The sequence below is a fragment of the Rhinoraja longicauda genome, chromosome 6 (assembly GCF_053455715.1).
Source record: "Rhinoraja longicauda isolate Sanriku21f chromosome 6, sRhiLon1.1, whole genome shotgun sequence".
Lineage (NCBI taxonomy): Eukaryota > Metazoa > Chordata > Chondrichthyes > Rajiformes > Arhynchobatidae > Rhinoraja > Rhinoraja longicauda.
Window position 1 is genome coordinate 32,725,413 of NC_135958.1, and position 24,270 is coordinate 32,749,682.

The following is a 24,270-nucleotide window of genomic DNA, read 5'->3' on the forward strand; positions in this document are numbered from 1 at the left end:
CCCAACCTATGTGTTTTCTGTGGTTATATTAACAATCCAAGATTTTTGCATATCAAGAAATCATCTTTTAAATTGATCCTAGTTGATTTCAACAAGATCGAGAAAGGAAATTCCAATGAGGAATGGTTGCCAATCTGTGACAATAAAAACCAATGATAAAAATAGACTGGCAGAATACAAGGAGATGAGATTACTGAACTAGTTTTATTAGAAACAAAAATGATTTGCCCCATTATACAAGGTTGCTCAAGTTGTCCAATTGGTATAAGGCATTAATCACAAAGGCATTTATAACAAGTAGATATATAAAAAGAATTCAGGTCATTTACCTTTACGAGGATTTTTTTTCAACTCGACTCAACACTAAGGATGAAGTTATACTCCTTTAGAGAGAGACTATTTTCTAGCATCAAATCTGTGATTACAGTAATAACACTATTCGACAGCACTCCAACAATATTGTGTGTCATGCCGCAATGACCAAAAAACCATAACAAATATAATCATACATATAATAGATATAATAGATAGATAAACTAAAACGTGCAAAGTTAAAAATTAGTATTGGTTTATTATTGTGACTTATCACTGTACAGTGAAAATCTTTGTTTACATAATATCCATTAAATCGTACTATATGTGAATGTAATCAATTCACACAATACTACAACAACTTGTGCAAAGAGAGAAATACCAGAGTTGAGAACATTGTGCCACAATATTAGATGTGTAGGGATATGCTGGTTTAAACTGAAGATAGACACAAAAAGTAGGAGTAACTCAGCAGGTCAGACAGCATCTCTGGAGAAAAGGAATAGGTGACATTTCGGGTCGAAACCTTTCTTCAGGGCGGCACGGTAGCGCAGCGGTAGAGTTGCTGCTTTACAGCGAATGCAGCGCCGGAGACTCAGGTTCGATCCTGACTAGGGGTGCTGCACTGTAAGGAGTTTGTACGTTCTCCCCGTGACCTGCGTGGGTTTTCTCCGAGATCTTCGGTTTCCTCCCACACTCCAAAGACGTACAGGTATGTAGGTTAATTGGCTGGGTAAATGTAAAAATTGTCCCTAGTGGGTGTAGGATAGTGTTAATGTTCGGGGATCGCTGGGCGGCACGGACTTGGAGGGCCGAAAAGGCCTGTTTCCGGCTGTATATATATGATATGATATGACCCGAAACGTCACCTATTCCTTTTCTCTGGAGATGCAGTCTAACCCGCTGAGTTAATCTAGCTTTTTGTGTCTATCCTCATGTTACAGCTTTATACACAGAAAGTGCAGATCAAAAAAAGTACAAGGTTCACACTGATGTAGGTTGAGAGATCAGAACTATACCCTGCCTTATGGGAGGACCATTCAGTAATCTGTTAACAGTGGGGAAGATATTGTTCCTGATCTGATAGTGCCTGCTTTGAAGATTTTGTAACTTCTGATCGATGGGAAAGGGGAGGGAGGAATGACCGGAGGTAAAAATTGTATCAGCACATCCAAATTAGCATTCTTACATATGCACTTTGCCCTGGGACATGTACCATTTGCAAATTTACATGTTTGAATTTGAAACAAAAAATGGATCAAAAGTTTAAAAAACTTTTGCTCTTATCACTTCACATTGTTTACAGCAGATCAAAAGATGCAGTCGTCAATTTTGTGTCTATGGTGTGCTTACAGATGAAAAGCACATACTATCAGATTCAGAAACATCTATTTCCCCACTGTTTTTCATTTTTAGTTTTCGAGTTACAGCGCGAAAACAGGCCCTTCGGTCCACCGAGTCCGTGCAGACCAGTGGTATTCAGACACTAGCCCTATCCTACACACTAGGGACAAATTACAACTATTTAAAACCAAATCTAATTAAGATACAAAACAGTATATCTTTGGTGTGGACGGAAACCGGAGCACCTGGAGAAAGCTCACATGGCCACGGGGAGAACGTACAAACTCTGTAGACAGGACCCGTGGTCAGGATTTAACTCGGATCTCTTATGCTGTAAGACAGCAACTCTTCCGCTGTGCCACTGCTATCAGACTACAGAACAGATTTTTAGATTTAGATTTAGAGATACAGCGCAGAAGCAGGCCCTTCGGCCCACTGGGTCCGCGCTGCCCAGCGATCTACGCACATTAACACTATCCTACACCCACTAGGGACAATTTTTACATTTGCCCAGCCAATTAACCTACAAACCTGTACGTCTTTCGAGTGTGGGAGGAAACCGAAGATCTCGGAGAAAACCCACGCAGGTCACGGGGAGAACGTACAAACTCTGTACAGTACAGCACCTGTAGTCAGGATCGAACCTGAGTCTCCGGCGCTGCATTCGCTGTAAGGCAGCAACTCTACCGCTGCGCCACCGTGCTGCCCATGATCTCTCATAAACTAAGGGTGTAGTCCTGATCTCCTCATCTACCTCATTGCTGCCTTCATATATTATTTTTTTTCTGCACTTTCTCTTTAGCTGCAACATTGTGACACTGCAGCACCACGACCTGTCCGTTTGTTTTCTTTCTCTTTATACTACCTGTTGTACTTGTCAATGGCCTGATTGTACTAAGGTATGTTCTGCCTTGATGGCATGCAAAACAACGTATTTCACTGAATATCAAAATAATAATAATAATAATATTGTAATGTGCAAGAGGGGCGGCACGGTGGCGCATCGATAGAGCTGCTGTCTTACAGCGCCAGAGACCCGGGTTTGATCCTGACAACTGGTGCTGTCTGTACGGAATTTATACGTTCCCCCTGGGACTGTGTGGGTTTCCTCCAGGTGCTCCGGTTTTCTTCCACACTCCAAAGACATGCGGGTTTGTAGGTTAATCGGCTTCGGTAAAAATTGTAAATTGCCCCTAATGTGTAGGATAGTGCGAGTGTACGGGGTGATCATGGTTGCCGTGGACTCGGTGGGCCAAAGGGCCTGTTTGTGCGTTGTATCATTAACACCAATATAGTCTGCTGAACCCGGTGGGTTTGATGGTTTATTTGTCCCTCACATTTATGCTGCTGAATTCAGATAGTTCCCAAGGTCTATGTGCACAGCCCATCAACACCTACATTGTATGTGGTGCAGAGCCTCCAAAGATTGATATCTCTGATATCATTTCAGAAGGTGAGAGCCATGGCTCAATGAACAGCACCGATGAGACGGAAGCATGTGAGTTTGATTTCCAACATGGAAACAAAACATAGGCTGACAATCCAGTGGAGTATGAGGGAGCGATTGACTGACCAAGGTCAGAAGAGCCTGTCAGATGAGTCATTAAACAAAAATCTTGGTTGGTCGATAGAAAAAAAAACTCCATGATATTAGTTCACACAAGAGCATGGAACTGAGCTCACCATCTGTCTGCCTGAAATATAACTCGCAAAATCACTATAATAGATTACCTGGTTATTATCATTTACTGTTTTGTGACCTTGTACTGAAATTGGTTGCTGTTTTCTGCTCCATTACAATATGTCTATACTGCACTGACACGTGCATGTGTAAACTGAGTGCTCACAGGTCAGTTCAATTTAGTTTAGAAACATAGAAAATAGGTGCAGGAGGAGGCCATTCGGCCCTTCGAGCCAGCACCGCTATTCATTGTGATCATGGCTGATCATCCACAATCAATAACCCGTGCCTGCCTTCTCCCCATATCCCTTGATTCCACTAGCCCCTAGAGCTCTATCTAACTCTCTCTTAAATCCATCCAGTGATTTGGCCTCCACTGCCCTCTGTGGCAGAGAATTCCACAAATTCACAACTCTCTGGGTGAAAATGTTCCTTCTCACCTCAGATTAAAATGGCCTTCCCTTTATTCTAAGACTGTGGCCCCTGGTTCTGGACTCCCCCAACATTGGGAACATTTTTCCTGCATCTAACTTGTCTAGTCCTTTTATAATTTTATATGTCTCTATAAGATCCCCTCTCATCCTTAGTTTAGGGATACTGCATGGAAACAGGCCCTCTGGCCCACCGAGTCCACGTCGACCAGCGATCCCCACACACTAGCACTATCCTACACACTAGGGACAATTTACAATTTTACCGAAGCCAATTAATCTACAAGCCTGCACGTCTTTGGAATGTGGGAGGAAACCGGAGCACCCGGAGAAAACCCACGCAGTCACAAGGAAAACGTACAAGCTCCGTAAAGATAGCCCCCTAGTCAGGACCAAACCTGGGTCTCTGCCGCTGTAAGGCAGCAACTCTGCCGCTATGCCACTGTGCCGCCCCTAGTCTTTTATCCCAGTGTAGAGGATTCTAAAACTAGAGGGCATAGCTAAAGATAAGAGCGGAGAGATTAGGAGGGACCTCAGGGACAATTTATTTCACTCAAAGGGTAGTCCTTATCTGGATTGAGCTGTCAGAGGAAGCGTTCGAATCAGATACCATCTTTTTAAAGAGACATTTGGACAGATAAATAATAGGAAGGGTTTAAAGGGATGTAGATCAAATGGGACCAGCTCGATATGCCAACTTGGAGGTATGGACTAGCGGGGATGGAAAGCGCGAAGAGTCTGTTTCCATGCTGTGTAGCTCTCGGACAAACTCAGGCTTGTAAACAGAACGTTCGACATGCAGAAACCACAGGGGGAAGCTGTGAGAAGGGGGTCTCACATAACTCCCATCAAAGTGAAAAGGGGAACTTCATCAAAGAGGTCATGTGTTGAAGAGACTTTGCAATGGAACAGCACAGGAGACTCTTGATTCTGTCTCTTTGAAATATAGCCTCCATGAGCAAGTTTTCCTCCTCTCATTGGCAGGGGTTCCTCCTACGTTCTGCCTCTGTGATTTCTGCAGCAGTCCAGCTGAAGGGTCGTCCTGCAACACTGACTGTCCACTCCCTTCCACAGACGCTGCCTGATCTTTAGAGTTCCTCCTACAACTCTCCTCTTTATGCTTCCTACGTGTCAGGTGCAGTGGTTTACCAAAAGATCACTGAAGGTAATGATCCATTGTCTACTGAGAAGGAAATTCTTGCAATATTAAATGGCTCATTCACCTTCATTGCCTTAGTTTAGTTTAGTTTACAGAAACAGGCCCTTCGGTCCTCCGAGTCTGCGCCGACCAGCGACCCCCGCACACTAGCACCATCCTACACACACTGGGGATAACATTACAATTTTACCAAGCTGATTAGCCTACAAACCTGTATGTCTTTGGAATGTGGGAGGAAACCAGAGCACCTGGAGGAAACTCACATGGTCACAGGGAGAACGCGCAAGCTCCACACAGACAGGACTCGAGAATAGGATCAAACCTGGGTTTTCTGGCACTGTGAGGTAGCAGCTCCAACAGCTGAGGTACTGTGCTGCCATTTAGTCTAGTGTTTTTTTAAATAAAAAAACCTTCCTGAAAATTTTCAAAGCCGAATGGAATCAAATCCAACATTTGTAATAATTAATTTGTAACAATAATTAATAAATAAGAAAGAGATAGTGAAGATGCACTTTTTGCAAAGTTAATGGCAAAACAGAACAACTTTTGGATGCTTACATTTAACGATATATCTGCCTCACCTGAAGTAGTTACACAATTCATCCATAGATAGGGCAGCAACTACTCTGACATTATTTTGACAGGAAACCTCAGTCCAATGTCTTTTGATGCAACTTACGTCATTGCATTCAGTGTGCACAAGCTGATACACATTTAGAATTAATTCAGCGCTCATTCAATATCTTTAACATTCAAATTCAAAATTTCACACAGTTCACGATGCAGCTTGCTTGGGAAAATGCCTGATTGGTAATTAGATACACAAACTGCCGTCAGATAATTGTCACATAGGAAGTGGCAGGTTTGCAATAATAATCCAATTTGCAGACAGCAGGTAACAATAGAAAACCTTTGGCCAATTGCCAGCATTTTTTAATACATCTATGAATGAAAAGGGAGGGCACTTTAACAGGAAAATTACTTGCGAATGCTCATTTCTGGCACTTCAGGTCACATTTTGCAGCAGTCCCACAGTGAACTTCCTATTCCAAACCATTATGGATTCAATTTATCAGTCAACTGTAATGAAAATTGAGTTTATTTGCCACAAAAGCTTTTGCATTGAGTTTGAGTATTGCCATTCCTTGCAGTAGAAAAAGAGAATCTTGACCTACAAATATCCCTCACAATGAAAATGTTGTTCTCTCTTTTTCAAGTGCCCATTGGAGATAGGGATGATTATAAATAATTTCTGCAGCCATTTTATTTATCAACTTATTCTACTTCAGCTCTGTGATAATTGGAAACACTGTACTTCTGAATACTGTCATACGTGAATGGTAGAAGAAATGACTGGTGTCCCAGTTCTGCCCGTGATGGTGTCTTTCATGAAGGTTTACTTTGTTGAAGGTTTTTTTCAATCTGTATGAGAATGTTACAGGGCATGGAATTCAGGAGGATCTCTGCATTGGAATTCGTCTTGATGGAACTGTTTTAGGATGACGGAGAGACAATCAGGTATAGTAGCCAGAATGAGAGAAGTTGACAAAATGTGTAGGAATGAACTGCACATGCTGCTTTACACCAAAGATAGACACACTATGCTGGAGTAACTCAGCGGGAAACTCAGGCAGCATCTCTGGAGAAAAGACTGAACATCTGAATGAACACAGGGAGACGAATGTCAAAGGCAGTAGATCTCTAACAATAACCCTAACTCCCACTCTCCTATAATCAGTCTGAAGAAGGACCTCGACCCGAAGCGTCACCTATCCCTTTTCTCTGGAGATGTTGCCTGACCCGCTGAGTTACTCCAGCATTTTGTGTCTATCTTTTATCGTAGAAGTCAAACATAGAACTGATGAACCAGTTTGTTCCATCCAAGGGATTTTCACCAGTCAATTAATAATTCCCTCAACTACTACCAGTAAACCTGTAAACTGTGCACTCAATTCTTCTCAATTCTGTTGCTGTGTGTGAAGAAGTGAGGACTGACCATCCTCACAAACCTCTACATCCTAGAGCGCAATGGTTTTCTACTAATTAATCGCTAAACTGAGTGGGTATACATGAACTGCTCCTGTTACAAACAGAAATGTCTTTTGGCAGACTACTTTCAGGACGCACAATGGCTCACCAAGTTTATCTGGCAGAAACACTTGATCACTTCAAACCCCCCCTCACACACACATACATCTGTCTATGCAGTGGTGTGTATGTTTGAAATGACAGGCAAGAGCACAGCTTCGAAAAATAAACTTAAATCTGCAAAGAAAGTGTAAAGCACAAAGCTATCCTTTGCATCAATGGCTATTGATGGCAACAAACTCCAAAGCAATATATCATCATCCCATCTAAAAATCCGCTCTCCAAAATATTGAAGCGTAGATCCCCTCTGACCTTCATCAGTGAAAAGAAAAGCAATGGATTTCTGACCTATTCTCATCTGCAGAACCATAAATCTTATTGCTGCCAGCACACGAGGATGAGTTGCTGAAGTTATCAATTGACAAGGTCTTCGAGTTACAATTTCAGAACCTGTCCATAAGTGCTTGCTGCATTACAGCCACTACAGAATGTACAGAACTTGCTCAAAAGTTGACGGCCATTTCATTCTATATACTTCTGTGGTTCAATAATGACTGCAACCTAAACCAGGCACAAAAAACAGGCCAAGCTTTGGAAAGACTCTCCGAGCAACAAAATGTGTAACATCCATCCACAGATCAAAAAGCTTATGTTAACAGAGCAAGCACATAAATCTCAAAAGGATATAGTGACTGGATTATTTATTAAAAATATAATTTTCCTGTCAAGTGCAAGTGTGGAATAGACAATAGACAATAGGTGCAGGAGTAGGCCATTCGGCCCTTCGAGCCAGCACCACCATTCAATGTGATCATGTCTGATCATTCTCAATCAGTACCCCGTTCCTGCCTTCTCCCCAAACTCCCTGACACCGCTATCTTTAAGAGCTCTATCTAGCTCTCTCTTGAAAGCATCCAGAGAATTGGCCTCCACTGCCTTCTGAGGCAGAGAATTCCACAGATTTACAACTCTCTGACTGAAAAAGTTTTTCCTCATCTCCGTTTTAAATGGCCTACCCCTTATTCTTAAACTGTGGCCCCTGGTTCTGGACTCCCCCAACATTGGGAACATGTTTCCTGCCTCTATAACGTGTCCAATCCCTTAATAATCTTATATGTTTCAATAAGACCCCCCCCTCATCCTTCTAAATTCCAGTGTAATAATAGCGAAAGATGAGCTTGATCTTGTTATTATGCCTTTATTAATATATTTGATAAAAATCATGGACTAGTTTCAACAGATTACTTGGGGAATGAAATGGACAAAATCTCAAATGCACTTCCACACCCCCATCAGAGAGAGCAGTCAAGCCTATGTTTTAAAAAGCTGTAATTATGCTCACTTCGTCTCAAAGGTTTCTTCTAAAATGTTGAAATGTTGAAGCAAAAAAAATATTTATATCTGTTTTAGAAAAAGTGGATTTCTGTTACATAATTTACTGGTACTCTCTCATGTGCGTATTTTAATTTAGCTTCAACCTTGCATCCACAAATAAAACAGTAAAAATGGACATAAATGGCTCGGACCATGTCATTTTGGATTGGGAGCCAGTCATTCCCCAACATGGCTGAAGAAGGGTCTCGACCCGATACGTCACCTATTCCTTTTCTCCAGAGATGCTGCCTGACCCGCTGAGTTACTCCAGCCTTTTGTGTCTTTCTTCGGTTTAAACCAGCACCCACAGTTCCTTCCTACACATTCCTCAACATGGACTAGGTGGCATGTTAGGGTCAGTGATGGCAATGGCAGGGCCTCTCATAATTAAGAGAATAAATGTCAGTGACTGCAGTGTATGGGACTCTGAAATAATGTTTTGAGATCTGCCATGAATCATTAATGCATGTCATGATGCAGGTCTATGGGACTTTGGGAAGTCATGATGCAGCTCTACAGGACTTTCTTTAGGCTGACTTCGGAATATTGCGTGCAGTTCTGGTCGCCCTGTTACAGAAAAGATGCACAAGCTTTGGGAAGGGTGCAGAGAAGGTTTACCAGAATTCTGCCTGGATTAGAGGGTTTCAGCTACCAGGAAAGTTTGGATGGACTCGGACTGTTTTCTCTTGAGCGTTGGAGGTTGAGGGGTGACTTGACAGAAGTATGTACAATCTTGAGAGGCATAGACAAGGTAGACAGTCAGAACATTTTTCCCCCAGGGTGGAAATGTCCAACACTAGAGGGCATAGCTATAAAGTGAAAGGGGAAACGTTTAATGGAGATGTGCAGGGCAAATTTTTTTACACAATGGGGATGTGAAAAAGGATTAGCAAAGTTCAATCTAAATTCAAAATGGAAACCAGCCAACTGGGAATCTCATCAGGGATATAAAATATTAACTGGTACAGATGGATAACCTAAATCCAGGAAACTACCTTCAAAGTAAACGCGAAGAATAGCTGGAGGAGTAGATGTTCAAAGGGGAGTGGCAACAAACATTTGGATGAATAACTGTACATAATAGCAGAAAACAGCAGCCAAAGATGGCATCAGGAAATTGTTGGTGTCATTTGTTTGGCCAATTATAAATGAAGGATTAGTTGAGTTTTTACTTCATATTGTTTTTGATTGGATTTTTTTACTATGTTATCCATGAACATGGTCATTTAAATCAAGGAAAACATTTACAATTGTTGTCTTGTACCCTTGACACCTTTACACAAGCAATCTCGCAGCTGTACGACCTTGCTCTACTGTTTTAATACACAGGGCTCACACTGTCAGACAAGGGAGTAATTTAAGAATAAGGTACCCCTATCTTCCTCTGACTACTTCCTATCATTCATAAAGGGACAAACACATTCCATTCCCAATGATAACATTTCTGCCACAAGCGTCCATCTTACTGCTTTCTACTGAAAATAAGCATTCATTTTATATTAGCTAAAACAACAACAAAAGAAACCATCTTCACCCATCTACAACAAAATATCAATATCTCTAATTAACTATATCAGCTAATAGCATAGATTCTCAGAGGGATCCGTTTGCAATAGTCACTGTATTTTATGTGAGGATGATGTATGTCAAATATATTGTCCATGCAGAGCATCAGTGGGTAATGTTAGCCTTTGTCTTTTTTATTAAAAATTATAAAGACAATAACCCCTTTTGCAACAATGTTTTTAGCATCAATATTAAACTAAAATAATGGAAAGGACAGCCCCAAATAACAATATCCTAGAATACTCCCTCCAGTTTCCAATCAAGTAAAAGGAATACTCTTAAGATCTAACCAAGAAAGGGTGGCACGGTGGCGCAGAGGTAGAGTTGCTGCCTTAAAGCTCCAAAGTCCCGGGTTTGATCCTGACTATGGGTTGTGTGTGTATGGAGTTTGTACGTTCTCTCTGTGACTGCGTGGATTTTCCCTGAGAACCACAGTTTCCTGCCACTCTCCAAAGACGTACAGGTTTGTAAGTAAATTTGGCTTCAGCAAAAATTGTTAATTGTACCTAGTGTGTAAGATAGTGTTAGTGTATGGGGTGATTGCTGGTCGACGCGATCTCGGTGGGCCGAAGGGCCAGTTTCCTCGCTGTATCTCTAAACTGAACTAAACTGAAAATACCTTTAAACTTCACGTAACATTTCCCACTGACACAAGTTTTTATCAACATATTAAAAGCTCTATACATTTTTTTTTTCCAGGACATCCTTTTTGCTTTCCAAATTAATGATCTACTTAGTACACATTCATAGTCAAAAATGTACTACAATGCATTGGACTCATCATTTAATTTTCGAGCAGCCAGAGTATTGACCACTTTAACATAGGCAAAATTATAATCACAAGGATTAATGACCTTTAAAAGTAACTACTCCTCCCTTCTCTCCTGACTCTACTACTCAACCCAATGCTAAACTCACATTGTATCATTTGACACTTGAGTGGAGCATTTACAAACCTGGCCAATCCTTCAGAACTCTTTATTTTACTCCCCGTTTCACTTACTCACCAGTCCATTTCATTAGTCTCCCATGCATTTCTTGTCGCTGTGCACTTCTCAATGCTCCTCCATGCCAATTATCTTTTCACCAGGGTACCAAATTGAGTTTATAAATAGATAATTGCTTCCTTGTTTTATGTATATATTCCTTTCTGTTCTAAATGGACTGTTATCGAACGCAAAAGCAGTTTACAACTGGCAGCAGAATGCTGGAAGCAGTACAGTGACGCATAAACTGTGAAACAACTTGTTTGTTCACAGTGTTATATGAATGCCTATGTATTGATGTTGAATTCATACACACAGCTGAATATAACTGCATGTGGCTTCTTCAGTAATTGGGAAGCGATAAGGGATAACAAAAATAAGTGATTAAGATTTGCTCACTGCATTGTAGGGGAGGGGATTCCAGGAGCTAGGCCCAGTGACGATGAAGGATCGATGATATATTTCCAAATTACAGTTGTGCGAGTCCTGGAAGGTGTTGCTGTGCACCTGCTCCCCTGCCTTTCCTAGTGTTGGAGGACACCATTTTAGGAGGTGCTGTGAAAATAGCCTAACCGCTTTGCATTCACCAGATTGAACACAGTGTAGCCACTGTGTACTAGTGAAGGAGGAAATTAATATAAAGTGTAGTTGACTGACTCCCAGTCAAGCAAGCTGCCATGTCCCGAACAGTGCCAAGAGTCATTGTAGCAGCACAGATCCAAGAGAGAGGAGAGAATTCTTTCATATCCCTGACTCTTGGTTGTATTCTGATTATAGACGGCAATTACTGCCACCATTGCGGTGAGAACATAACGTTCCACTTATCTAAACATTCCTGAATGTTGTCTAGGTCTTGCTGCATACAGACATCGGGTTTAGTTTAGTTTAGTTTATTGTCACGTGTGCTGAGGTACAGTGAAAAGCTTTTGTTGCATGCTAACCAGTCAGTGGAAAGACTACATGATTACGAGTGGTCCACCCACAGTGTACAGATACATGATCAAGGGACTATCATGAATAACATTTAATGCAAGATAAAGCCAGTAAAGTCTGATTACAAATAATCCAATGAGGTAGATAGTAGTACAGGAAGGTTCGCTAGTTGTTGGGAGGATGGTTCAGTTGCCTGATAACAAGGTGGGTAGAAACTGTCCCTGGATCTGGAGAGGTGCGTATTTACGGAGGAATTGCAAATGAAATTGAATGTTTGGCAAACGTTCCCACTAATGACCTCATGAGGACATTGACAAAGAAGCAGAAAATGGCCGTATGTGGGACACACCGTGAAGAACACCTGCCGGTTGTTGGAGGTCCTGGTCCTACAATAATTGACCTCCAATTTTTTTCATTTGTACGAGGTGGAAATTGAATCAATGGAGTTTTACCTCTTTGGTACTCATTGACTTCAATTTTACAAGAATACCATACTTGGCCAAATGTAGCATTAAGGTGGCCACTCTCATGTCACGTTCAAGTTCAGTCCTTTGGTCCATGCTTGGCCGTAAGTTCTGATAAAACGTGTAAAAAAAAAACAAGCTGGGCAAAAGTGGTAAGTTAATGGCGAGTTGGTGTCATTTTACAGCTTTGCCTATGGCATCTTCCATCACTCTTAAAGGAAGGCTGATTGGGTGGTAACTAGCTGGATTGGATTTGGCCCTGCCTTTTTGTGACCAGAAGAGACCTCAGAATTTTTTTCCCATGGTGGTAGTAGTTTCTAGTGCTGCAACTGTATTGAGAAAAAACTTAGCTTGTGGGGGGGGTAGTTAGCTCCAGGGTACGGGTCTTTGGTACTGCAGATGGGATATTTGCTGGTTCCTTAGTCTTAATTGAATCTATTCTTCTCAGCCATTTCTCAAAAGAAAGACTGGCTCCTGAATGTTGTCGTGTATACAGGAAGCCGTGCACCGCAGTGCAGAATGAGTACTTTGGAAACAAGAACACCATCCAGCATTGCAGACACAATATCGAAAAGCATGAAAGCACATAAATTCTCTAGTGCCAATAGAAAATACTTTGTTTATTAATCTTTGATACCTCAATAACGGCCTTTTACACAACAAAATGGCATACTGTAAATGGACAGAATGCTGATTTGAGGTATGAAATGTGCTCTATAAATGCGAATATACTTTTTTTTTCCTGGTTACATGTTGCCCCTTGCCTCGAACATCCTGTCAAAGGTAGTATCAGTTTCAACTTTACACTGATGACACTCGGGAGCACCTCACCATCGCTTCCCTTCACCTCTCTGCGGGCTCTAATTAGTTTGACAAGCAGAGAAAAGTTGAAATGCCTTTCATGGTATCTCAGGAAAACTGAAGCCACTATCTTTGATTTCCACCACCATTTCCATTTCTCAGTGAATAATTCCACCCTCATGTTAGGATGTGCCTAATTGCTTGCAAACTTAGAGTCACATTGGGAACACACATTAAGGTCAGGCATTTCCACATTATCATCAGGGCCACCGACCCTTTCCTGACTTCCCCATTGCCTTAGTTCATCCGCTGCTGAAATCCTCATCTTATCTTTGATTTATCCAATCTCACAATTTTCTAAACAACCTCACTTATTTCACTTTATTTATTATTTACCATCTTGTTCACTTTACTTACCAACTTATTCACCATCCCCCCGACCTCCCTCTTTCCATTACACTCAACTGTGAAATCTCGCTTACCCCACCCTCGGTAAAATGGAAGCCATCACAAATGTTGCTGTCCAAAATTACATCAAGATCATTTCACCCATCCATGACCTATACTGGATCATGATTAAGCAGTGCATTGATTGTAAAGATTTCCTCTTAATTTTGAAATCCCTCCAAGATCAATCCATCCTTATCTTTAGAATTTCCATGACAATAGACAATAGACAATAGGTGCAGGAGGAGGCCATTCGGCCCTTCGAGCCAGCACCGCCATTCAATGTGATCATGGCTGATCATTCTTAATCAGTACCCCGTTCCTGCCTTCTCCCCATACCCCCTGACTCTGCTATCCTTAAGAGCTCTATCCAGCTCTCTCTTGAATGCATTCAGAGAATTGGCCTCCACTGCCTTCTGAGGCAGAGAATTCCACAGATTCACAACTCTCTGACTGAAAAAGTTTTTCCTCATCTCCGTTCTAACCACAGGATCCTCAGCTATCTGCACTCCTGTTCTGATTGTTCTGATTGTTCTGATTGTTCTGCAGTTTATTTGCTCCTCTACAGCACAGTGGCAGAGCGGTAGACCTGCTGCCTCACGGGATCAGAGACCCGGGTTCAATCCTGACTGCAGGAGCTGCGTGGAAGGAGTTTGTCCATTTTCCCTGAAACCGCGTGGGTTTTCTCTGGGTGCTCTGGTTTCCTACCGCATTCCAATTCACTTCCATAAATCTTGCAATAACTTTTCAGGGTGAGGTGCACCAATCAAATAAATTACTCTAATCGATTCAGGTTCATGAGATACATCAGAAAAGTCAGTTTACAATACATTATTACTAACTATATTTTAGTTAGAGGTCGATGTATGTAACATAACTCTATGGCTTTGGAAACACTGAATTAGTCTGTTTGCGTCGAGCGGCATTCAGTTCCACGAATCTTGCAATAACTTTTCTGGGCAAGGTGTTACAATGAAATAAATGACTCCAATCAATTCAGCTTCATGTGATACATCAGAAAGGTTAGATTACAACATGTTGTTATGAACTACATCCTCCCACACTCCAAAGACGTACAGGTTTGTAGGTTAATTGGCTTCAGTAAATTGTAAATTGTCCTTAGCGTGGTGGATAGTGCTAGTGTATGGAGTGATCGCTGGTCGGCACAGACTCAGTGGGCCAAAGGGCCTGCTTCCACACTGTATCTCTACAGTCTAAAGTAAAGTCTAAAGTTATTGTTACTGGTCATGTTTTAGTCTTTCCTTCAAGGTGCTGTGATCGGGAAATTCCTCACAAAATCTCTTTCCAAGTCTGAAGAAGTGTTTCGACATGAAATGTCACCTCTTACTTCTATCCAGAGATGCTGCCTATCCTGCTGAGTTACTCCAGCATTTTGTGTCTATCTTCAGTGTAAACCAGCATCTGCAGTTCCTTTCTGTACATGGTTCTTTTAATACATGCCTTAAAAACACATCTATCAGGAACTTCAGTTAATATCACCTTCTGTGCCAAGCAACAAATATTGATTGCAAACATTCCTGCAAAGAGCTTTGGGATGCATCACTACGTTAAATTTCCCATATAAAACTCTAATTGTTATTGCTCTAGCTGCTATGTAATCAAATAAAGAAAAAAATACATATTGTACAATGAAAGCATCTCAATTAGATATCCTTAATTACAGAGCATTAGGAACCTTTCAGAAAATATTTTGTTCTTCAGCACTGTGATTTTTAATGTTGGTAAATGCACATAAATAATTGATTAACTTGTTTGATGAAACTTAAGATAGTTTCTTGCAATAATGAATACTGATTTTGCTGCCTGGTATTTTTAGATTCAGCTCCTGTTGGTTATTCACTGGGGGGATTGAACCTCATTGACTTTAATTAACTTTGATTATTTACAATTGAATCCAATTAAAACAAAGATTTTTTAACCAGTTCCAGGAATGCCGGAAAGTTACCCATCAAAGTAACCCTTCAAATTATCACCATCTATCGGCAGGTTTCACTAGTAGTATCATTTACAGTCACTGACATGATCTTTATTCCTTTGATATCCAGGCGATTTGAGGTTAGCCCCATGAAAATGAACTTTCGTGGCCAAATTAAACACTGCAACATGTTCTAAATGAAATCATGTTGTTAGTTTTGCCATTGAATCTGAAGTCATGTTTGCCATTCATGACGGTCGATGAATTGAACAAATGAAATGTTCCTTTTTGTTTAGTCGCAGTGCTAACATTCCCTTTTACTGCAATTTCCAGCCATAAATTAATTCGACAAAACTTTGCACACTTTTGCTTTTTGCTATGGAGATCTTGCCTACCTACCGCTCTCTCATTCAACAATCATAGGATGAACTATCAAGGCACCAAACTCTGCCTCAACATGGAAAAGTTAACAACCCATTGTTACAATATACTTTGATAATAGTTTTCAACTATAATGGCTGTTTTGGAAGTTAAGGCCAAACCAGTGTGGGAATACTCCAACATGTCACGTAGAACAGTACTGCGTAGGAACAGGCCCTTTAGCTCACACTTTCTGTGCTGCCAAGACCAACTCTTACCTGCCTGCACATAATCCACACCCCACCACATTATCCACATCCCACCATTTCCTGCATATCCATGTGCCTACCCAAATGCCACTTTACATGCCACTCTCTTAGCTGCCTCCATCACCACACCTGGCAATGCATTCCATGCACCCAACATCTTCTGTGCAAAAAAACTTGCCTTGTGCATCTCCTTTAAACGTTGTCCTAGTCATCTTAAAGCTATGCCCTCTAATGTTTGAAATTTCCATTCTGAGAAAAACGTTTTGACTGTCTACCGTATCTGTGTCTCTCACAATTTCATATGCTTCTGGCAAGTCTCCCCTCAGCCTTCAGCATTCCAGAGAAAACAATCCAAATCTGTCCAACTGCTCCTTATAGCTAATGCACTCTTATCCAGGCATCATCCTGGTAAAAATGAAAAAAATCTGATCGGGCTTTGGCATGCTTATTCTCTCTTCCAGCTTTCTCTCCCACCCTCCCCCCCCCCTCCCCCTCCCCCCCCCTCCCCCTCCCCCCCCTCCCCCTCCCCCCTCCCCCCCCCCCCCCTCCCCCCCTCCCCCTCCCCCTCCACAATCAGACTGAAGAAGGATCCTAATCCGAAACGTCACCTATCCATGTTCTCCAGAGATGCTGCCTGACCCACTGAGTTACTCCACCACTCTGTGTCCTTTTGATCATCCTGGTAAACCTCCTCTGAGCCCTCTCCTAAGCCTCCATATCCTTCCTGTGTTGAGGCAACCAGAAATGCACGCAATAATCCAGATATGGCCAAAATGAAGCCCGATAAAGAAAGCTACATCAATCCTTGGAAATAATTAAATGTATTGAAAGAGAACCATCTCCAGATGGATTAGAATGGGTTAGGGAAGGTTGCTCACCACCAGCTTCTGCAGGACAATTAGTGTTGAGTAACAAATGCCGACCTTCCCAGCAATTGTACTTTGTACTTGTGGATATAAATATGAAGGTTAAAATGAGCTGAACGTGCCGCCACGCGATGAACATTCCCTGACCCCCCTCAGCTCCAAACACTTCTGTGCCATCAAATGCTTAAAATATGAGTCTCCAACAGAATGAATGAAATTGAAAGGATCGAGAAAAGAATGACTTGCATTTACTTAACCCCCGTGCCCTATCCCCAGCACGTTTCTTTCAGAATAGTAAACAGTGCTTCACAACCAATGAATTACTTTGCATCATTGGGACATAAGTGAAACAAAAAGAAACTCCTGCAAAATAGCAATGATATAATGTTTTGTCAATGTTAAATGAGGATGAATATTGAGGACACACTTTTCCCAAACAGTGGCATCATTGTTTTTCTATACACATCCAACTGATTGAGCTGCAGCTTAAAACCCAATTGAAAAGAAAAGGGACCTATTAAGATGTACAGTCAGTTATGCACAGTTTTCAGGCCGCCAAGCGTAAAGACAGAACCTTTTGCAGTTTCAATGGGTGAACAGCTCAGAAAGAAACAAAACGTGAACAATGAAGAACTAAATTTGGTAACTTAATGCCAGGTAGAAAAAAATGAGAGAAAAGAGATTAGAATGAGACATAAAATGTAAGACATATAAAACCTGAAGGATCCATTTTCTGCCTGAAGGAATGTGACTTCACAGTTTTAATTACTTCCCTTCTGATTCTGCAAGGTTGATTGGTATATTGGGATCATTAATCACTCATGAAAGAGCAAAAATAACTTTGTGGAAAGTATAGCTTGAATTATCAATGCAAATCCAAGGCTTCCTAGAAATTCTCAGGAAGATCAACACTGTTTACAAACTGCCCAGCAATTTTTACTTTTATAATTCACAACCCGTGCTCCCGCTAGTTCTGCATGCGCGGCACGATGGCGCAGCAGTAGAGTTGCTGCCTTACAGCACTTGCAGCGCCGGAGACCTGGGTTCGATCCCGACTACAGGTGCTGTCTGTACGGAGTTTGTATGTCCTCCCCATGACCATGTGGGTTTTCTCAGAGATCTTTGGTTTCCTCCCACACTCCGAAGACATATAGCTTTGTAGGTTAACTGGCTTGGTATAAGTGTAAATTGTCCCTAGTGTGTGTGGGATACTGTTAATGTGCGGGGCCAGCTGGTTGGTGCGGACTCATAGGGCCGAAGGGCCAGTTTCCGAGCTGTATCTCTAAACTGAACATTTTCCAGCAAATTGTGATTCGATACCTCAAGTTTTAATTGTTGCAATCCATGTGTTAAACAGACAAGGCTGGGTAAATAATTTTATTTATTCAGCCGAAACAAAATACATAAAGCCATATTGTAAATCAATGCGGCAGTACTTGTGTCAAAATGCCGCACTTCTAGACAGATGTATGCAGGCATCAGCCATCTGCTATTTCACTGTTCAGCACTGCATATTAGAGAGGCGGTAAATCAAATTTTGTTTGCATATGTACTACAAAAACACCTCCTGCCTGTCTGTAGTGGCAATACAAAATGCGCGACTCTCAGAGAAGCAGCAAGAAAATCCAGCGGAAGAAGTGAGAGAATGGATCGTATATATTATTTTAAAATTCAAATTCGAAGGGAGGAGAGGGCGGGGACAGGGAGGTGGAGGAGAGGGGAAGTCACTCGAAGAAAACCCAGACGCTAAACGAGAGCCACAACAACAGCCGTGGTACCGGAAAGTGTGGTGGGTGAAAAAGGGCTCGCTGGTGCACCTTACAAGTCAGGAGTGGGGTCAGAAGCAGGGGTTCGAAACAGCTGGGGAAACGGTGTGAGCCAGGGATGGGTCAGCAGATCATTCCATTCTCATATAGTTTACATTTTATATTTGTTTTATTTAGGTTTCTGGCACTCCTTGGTGCTTTAGAGACACGGTATTGATGTCATTAGTGGACCATGGGTGCATTTTTCGTTTCATTATCACATGACCTCTGTCGGTCCAGAAAAAAATGGATGGTCCAGAAAGGCTCTGGAAGTCAGGGTATTAAAAAAGAAAAAAAGATTTTTTAATTGGTGTTCAACCTGTAGTTTAGTTTAGTTTAGTTTAGAGATACAGCGCAGAAACAGGCCCTTCGGCCCACAGAGTCTGCGTCGGCCATCGATCCCCATTACACTAGCACACACTACACACGAGGGACATTTTACAATATTTACCGATGCCAATTAACCTACAAACGTCTTTGGAGTTTGGGTGGAAAACAGAGCACGCGGGAAAAATCTACGCGGTCACGGGAAGAACGAGCAAACTCCGTACAGACAGCACCCGTAGTTAGTATCAAATCCGGCTCTCTAGCGCTGTAAGGCAGCAAATCTACCACAGTTGGAATCTTCACAAATTTACGGGAAAAAAGTAACAATGTATTTTCGTCCGATGTCTCATCCAAACTATCCCAAGAATATGAACATTTTGTTTTCAATCAAGTGTATAATGACAAATGGCTTTCCAGCCTCTCAACAATGTTGCTTCTAAACTTTGGGGTGAATATCAATGTCATAATCATGGAAATGAATGTGTTCCTGCTGCTTTGAAGAGAAAAAAAATCACAGAACTGGAATTAACATGCAGATTGTATATTTAAAGCAGACTTTTGTGCTAATGAGTGCTGGCTGGGTTCCTGGACCTCAGTAAGTTCAGCTCACATGAAGAAAGTAAATTATGTGGTGAATACCACAGAATAAAGGAGAGACTTTATTTACATGCTCTTTGGCACCTGTCACAGGCACACGTTTTAAATCTTGGCACAGAGCTCGCAAGGTATTCTACCCATGGTGTTTGAGAGTTTCCAAGATTATAAACTCGTGCCCCCAGTGCATGTGTGCACAGCCCTAATCACTTAAGTGTTGATTAAATTCTGTGCAAAGTGCCAAAGGGGAGAGAGGGAGGGAGAGAGAGAGGGAGAGAGAGAGAGAGGGAGAGAGAGAGAGAGAGAGAGGGAGAGAGAGAGAGAGAGGGAGAGAGAGAGAGAGAGGGAGAGAGAGAGAGAGAGAGGGAGAGAGAGAGAGGGGAGAGAGAGAGAGGGAGAGAGAGAGAGGGAGAGAGAGAGGGAGAGGGAGGAGAGAGGAGAGAGAGAGGAGAGAGAGAGAGAGAGAGAGAGAGAGAGAGAGAGAGAGAGAGAGAGAGAGAGAGAGAGAGAGAGAGAGGAGAGAGAGAGAGAGAGAGAGAGAGAGAGGAGAGAGAGAGAGAGAGAGAGAGAGAGAGAGAGAGGAGAGAGAGAGAGAGAGAGAGAGAGAGAGAGAGAGGAAAAAAAAAAAAAAAAGAGAGATAGCAAGAAAGATGGTGGGATTTGGCTCGATGAATAGGAATAGGAATACTTTATTGTCACATGTGACTAGGCACAGTGAGATTCTTTGCTTGCATACACAATGTATACATAGGACCATAGGAGGAGAAAGGATGTAGTCTGGTTATGGAGCAGAATTCATCAAGATATTACTTTTTGGGGTCTCTTGTGACCACTATCCATTATTAATAGATTCAAGATTGTGTGCTCAGTCACTGGTGATATCATTGGTAGTCAACCTTGCAATTGCATTTGGACTTGTTAAACTTAAACCCAGTCAACTTAAATGGTTGGGGATGTTGGGTTGGTGAGGAAATTCCTTATTCCACCATCTTAATCTCCCAACCAGTGTATTCTTGGTGGAAATGTAGAGTTAAAATTTGACCAAAATGTAAACTGTTAGTTCACAAGTGTAAAACTGCAGTTGTCTGTTTGCAGATATATTTCTATTCTAGCTGTGTTGTTGAACAATTCCACTTAGAGAATTTAATAAATGTTTGTGGCATTTGTTTGTTACTCATGAAAAATCTAAAATTCTATGTAAACACTTACAATGTACGTATCCATCAACTCACGATCCAAAGTACGGGTCACAATGACTTGTCCAGACTGATCATTGATTTTGAAAATGCCCTTTGGTTCCTCGTCCACACCCTTACCACGGAGTTGAAAGTTGATGTTCTCTTTCCTGTCAGTTATTACCTGGAAAATACCAAAACACATCTATCATCACTCACAACCCAAAAATACCAAATCTTGCATAATGATAAATAAGAAATTTCTAAATTCCATTTCTGAATGATAGTTAATACATTGCCAAGCACAATCCGGGTTTATGTAGATGCCAGTACCATCACTTCATAGCCAATAGTTCTTTATCAGTAACTCTCAAAGACACTGGAAAGTGGTGTGGTAAATTAAACCTCCTTGAATTTACCAAGATTATTAATATTAATCACTGGATAACTGATGGTTTCAGCAATGGGGATTTGAGTGAGAGATGGGGAGAGGCGCAGAGTTGGTGAACTTTAGTTTGGTTTGGAGATAAAGTATGGAAACAGGTTCCTAGTCTGTGCCGACCAGCAATCCTCATACACTAGCACTACTCTACACACCAGGGACAATTTACAATTTACAGAAGCCAATCAACCTACAATCCCACACGTCTTTGGAGTGTAGGAGTAAACCGGAGCACACGGAGAAAACCCACGCAATCACAGGGAGAACGTATAGACTCCGTGTAGTCAGCACCTATAGTAAAGATCGAACGTGGGTCTCTGGTGCTGTAAGGCAGCAACTCTACCGCTGCGCCACTCTGCCACCCTTGATTGTAGGTTTGATTTGAATGTAGGTGTGAAACGTGTGTTTTAATACCTGACAACAGTTTACTCAACTCCACCCGCTGGCTCAAAGAATTTGGAACCAAATATGTCAAGGAAGGTACAAACTCTGACCAAAGCTGTCACACATGTGTAGTGCTGGCACCCAAAGATTTGTTTCATCACCAGCTTCCCAGGCCCCATAGCAGAAGCATCCACGTCACGGGGCTGGAAACTGGAAGTGTCCTGAGCTAATTCTGCTACCATCATCGTCTACTGTACAAGTGAGTACTCCCACTGATTGTCGCCGGAAGCTTGCGCCCTTTTCAGGACGGACTATGATAGTGATATAACATTTGAATGATGGACATGAACGAGGAAGACCAGTTTCCCTCAGCCTTCAGACTGTCTAACAATTTGGAAATGCACAGTGTCAGTCCTTTCAGTAAAACAGTATATCAAAGCAATTGTTGAATTCTTAATTGTTCCACATGACAATTAATCAGTGCTCACGGCACAAGGCAATCTAAATTGTTTTCTTTCCCACAATAGTATTCCAATTGCTTGCACTCTGTGATTAAAATCCATTGACCTTTCCTTTGTTTATTGTGGCAGAATAAATATTACAAGTGCACTTAGTACACAGTTTTAAATTGTGGTCCTTCTAATATCTATTTTGTTTGCTGGATTTATTAGGATTGTATTGAATTCATTTAAAATGAGTTTTAAGTGCATTATTTGAAACAAATTTAAAGACTACCAAACATAAAAATCAACTTGCTTTGTTCTCCTTTGGATTTGTAAAGGGAATGTGCATATGTTACCCGATAATTAATTTGCTTCATGCAGTGTGCACTGTGGTGCAGCAGTAGAGACCCTTACAACGGTCAGAGACCCGGGTTCCATCCAGACCATGGGTGCTGTCTGTACAAAGTTTGTACGTTCTCCCCGTGACCTGCGTGGGTTTTCTTTGAGTGTTCCGGTTTCCTCCCAAACTCCAAAGACGTAAAGGTTTATAGGTTAACTGGCATGGTATGAATGTAAAATTTTGCCTAGTGTGTGTGTGTGTAGGATAGTGCTAATGTGCAGAGATTGCTGGTCGGCGCGGACACGGTGGGCCGAAGGGACTGTTTCCGCGCTGTATCTCCAAACTAAACTCTGCACTGCTAGTAATTATTTCAAGTTGCGCTCATTCCTTATTATTAAAAAGGCAGCATTTGGTGTCTTTCTGGTGTCTGGAAAAGGTCTGGGACTGGGGGTGCCTCAGTAAACACCCTGGCTTTGATTATCACCAAATTCAAATGAAGAACGATAGTGCACAATGCAGTCAAACTATTTCCCAATGTGACATTTTCTATCACACCACAGATGGCCTCTCTTCACAGTTTCATGAATATTACAAAACTCTTCAAAACATTTTATTGGCACAATTTTATTAGACATGGAAAGCTCTGTCAGCAGATCTGAGCCCGAGTTGTGGTGTTCAACTATTTAAATTGCAAGATAAGAATGGACAAGGTCAAAAGGTCATAAGGGATAGGAACATGATTAGGCCATTCGGCCCATCAAGTCTATTGCACCATTCAATCATGACTGATCCATCTCTTCCTCCTAATCCCATTCTCCTGCCTTTGCCCTATAACCCTTGACATCTGTACTAATCAAGAGTCTATCGATCTATCTTTGCCTTAAAGGTACTGGTCAACCCAATTTAAACGCTGCATAAGTTAATTAAAAAATGCAATCAATCCCCTGCACCATATTGAATCCATGGCCAACATTCTGACGCCATCAATAAGGTTATTTGCAGTTGATATAAAGCTGGCTGATTGCCTAAGCTCATGTAATCTCAAAGGCTTCTTTCACACTGTGAAAAATGAAACAAGAGCCCAAAGAGATCATACAGATGAATGCTCGAACAGCTCTCCCATTCATGAATTTCATGGGTTTGTGAGCAGTGGAAGACAACGTCATTAAAACCGCATGATGGATTTAAAGAGATTTTCTTGCGGCTCAGAATGTGTGGTTCAACTGGCTTTGTCATGAAACTCGTCGTACACCAAAGAATCATTGATGCAATCTGGGCAGAATGGAAGAGAGAATCTCAGCCAACGGTTTAATCAAAACAATATCTTGATTATAAAATATATTGGTTCAGATTTTACAATAGGCAGCAATGGGATGACAATCATCTCTGAACTCAAAGCACATGGCTCACAAATGTTGAGTGGGAAAACACTGGCATGTCTTTCACCTTTTACAGCAAGAGTAGTACATTAACTCTTGGCTCACAGCACTAATTCTAGGTTGATTATTCTTGAGAAGATCGCAACACTGCACTCGGAGAAAAGGCCATTGCCATTTTCTTCTGGATTTCCAAATTAATTTTGCATGTGCATGCATGAAAACTTACTTTTACTTTCATACAATGGCTGGCGATTTTGTCATAATTACCAATGAAATTGTAAGACAATACAGACGCCGTTCCCCGACTTATGTAAGGCTCCCGGTGACCCTTGCATAAGTTGGATGTTCTGTAAATTGGAAAGGG

The 24,270-nt window shown here is 41.6% G+C and overlaps 1 protein-coding gene across 1 annotated transcript in view; it reads right to left on the reverse strand.

Annotated features, from left to right (window-relative positions):
- cdh13 (cadherin 13, H-cadherin (heart)) overlaps positions 1-24,270 on the reverse strand; it is a 944,123-nt gene that overhangs the window by 503,281 nt on the left and 416,572 nt on the right. The window contains exon 5 of the mRNA XM_078400759.1: positions 20,953-21,102. Within this exon, the coding sequence (XP_078256885.1) occupies positions 20,953-21,102 (150 nt within the window). The remainder of the gene's footprint in view (positions 1-20,952; positions 21,103-24,270) is intronic.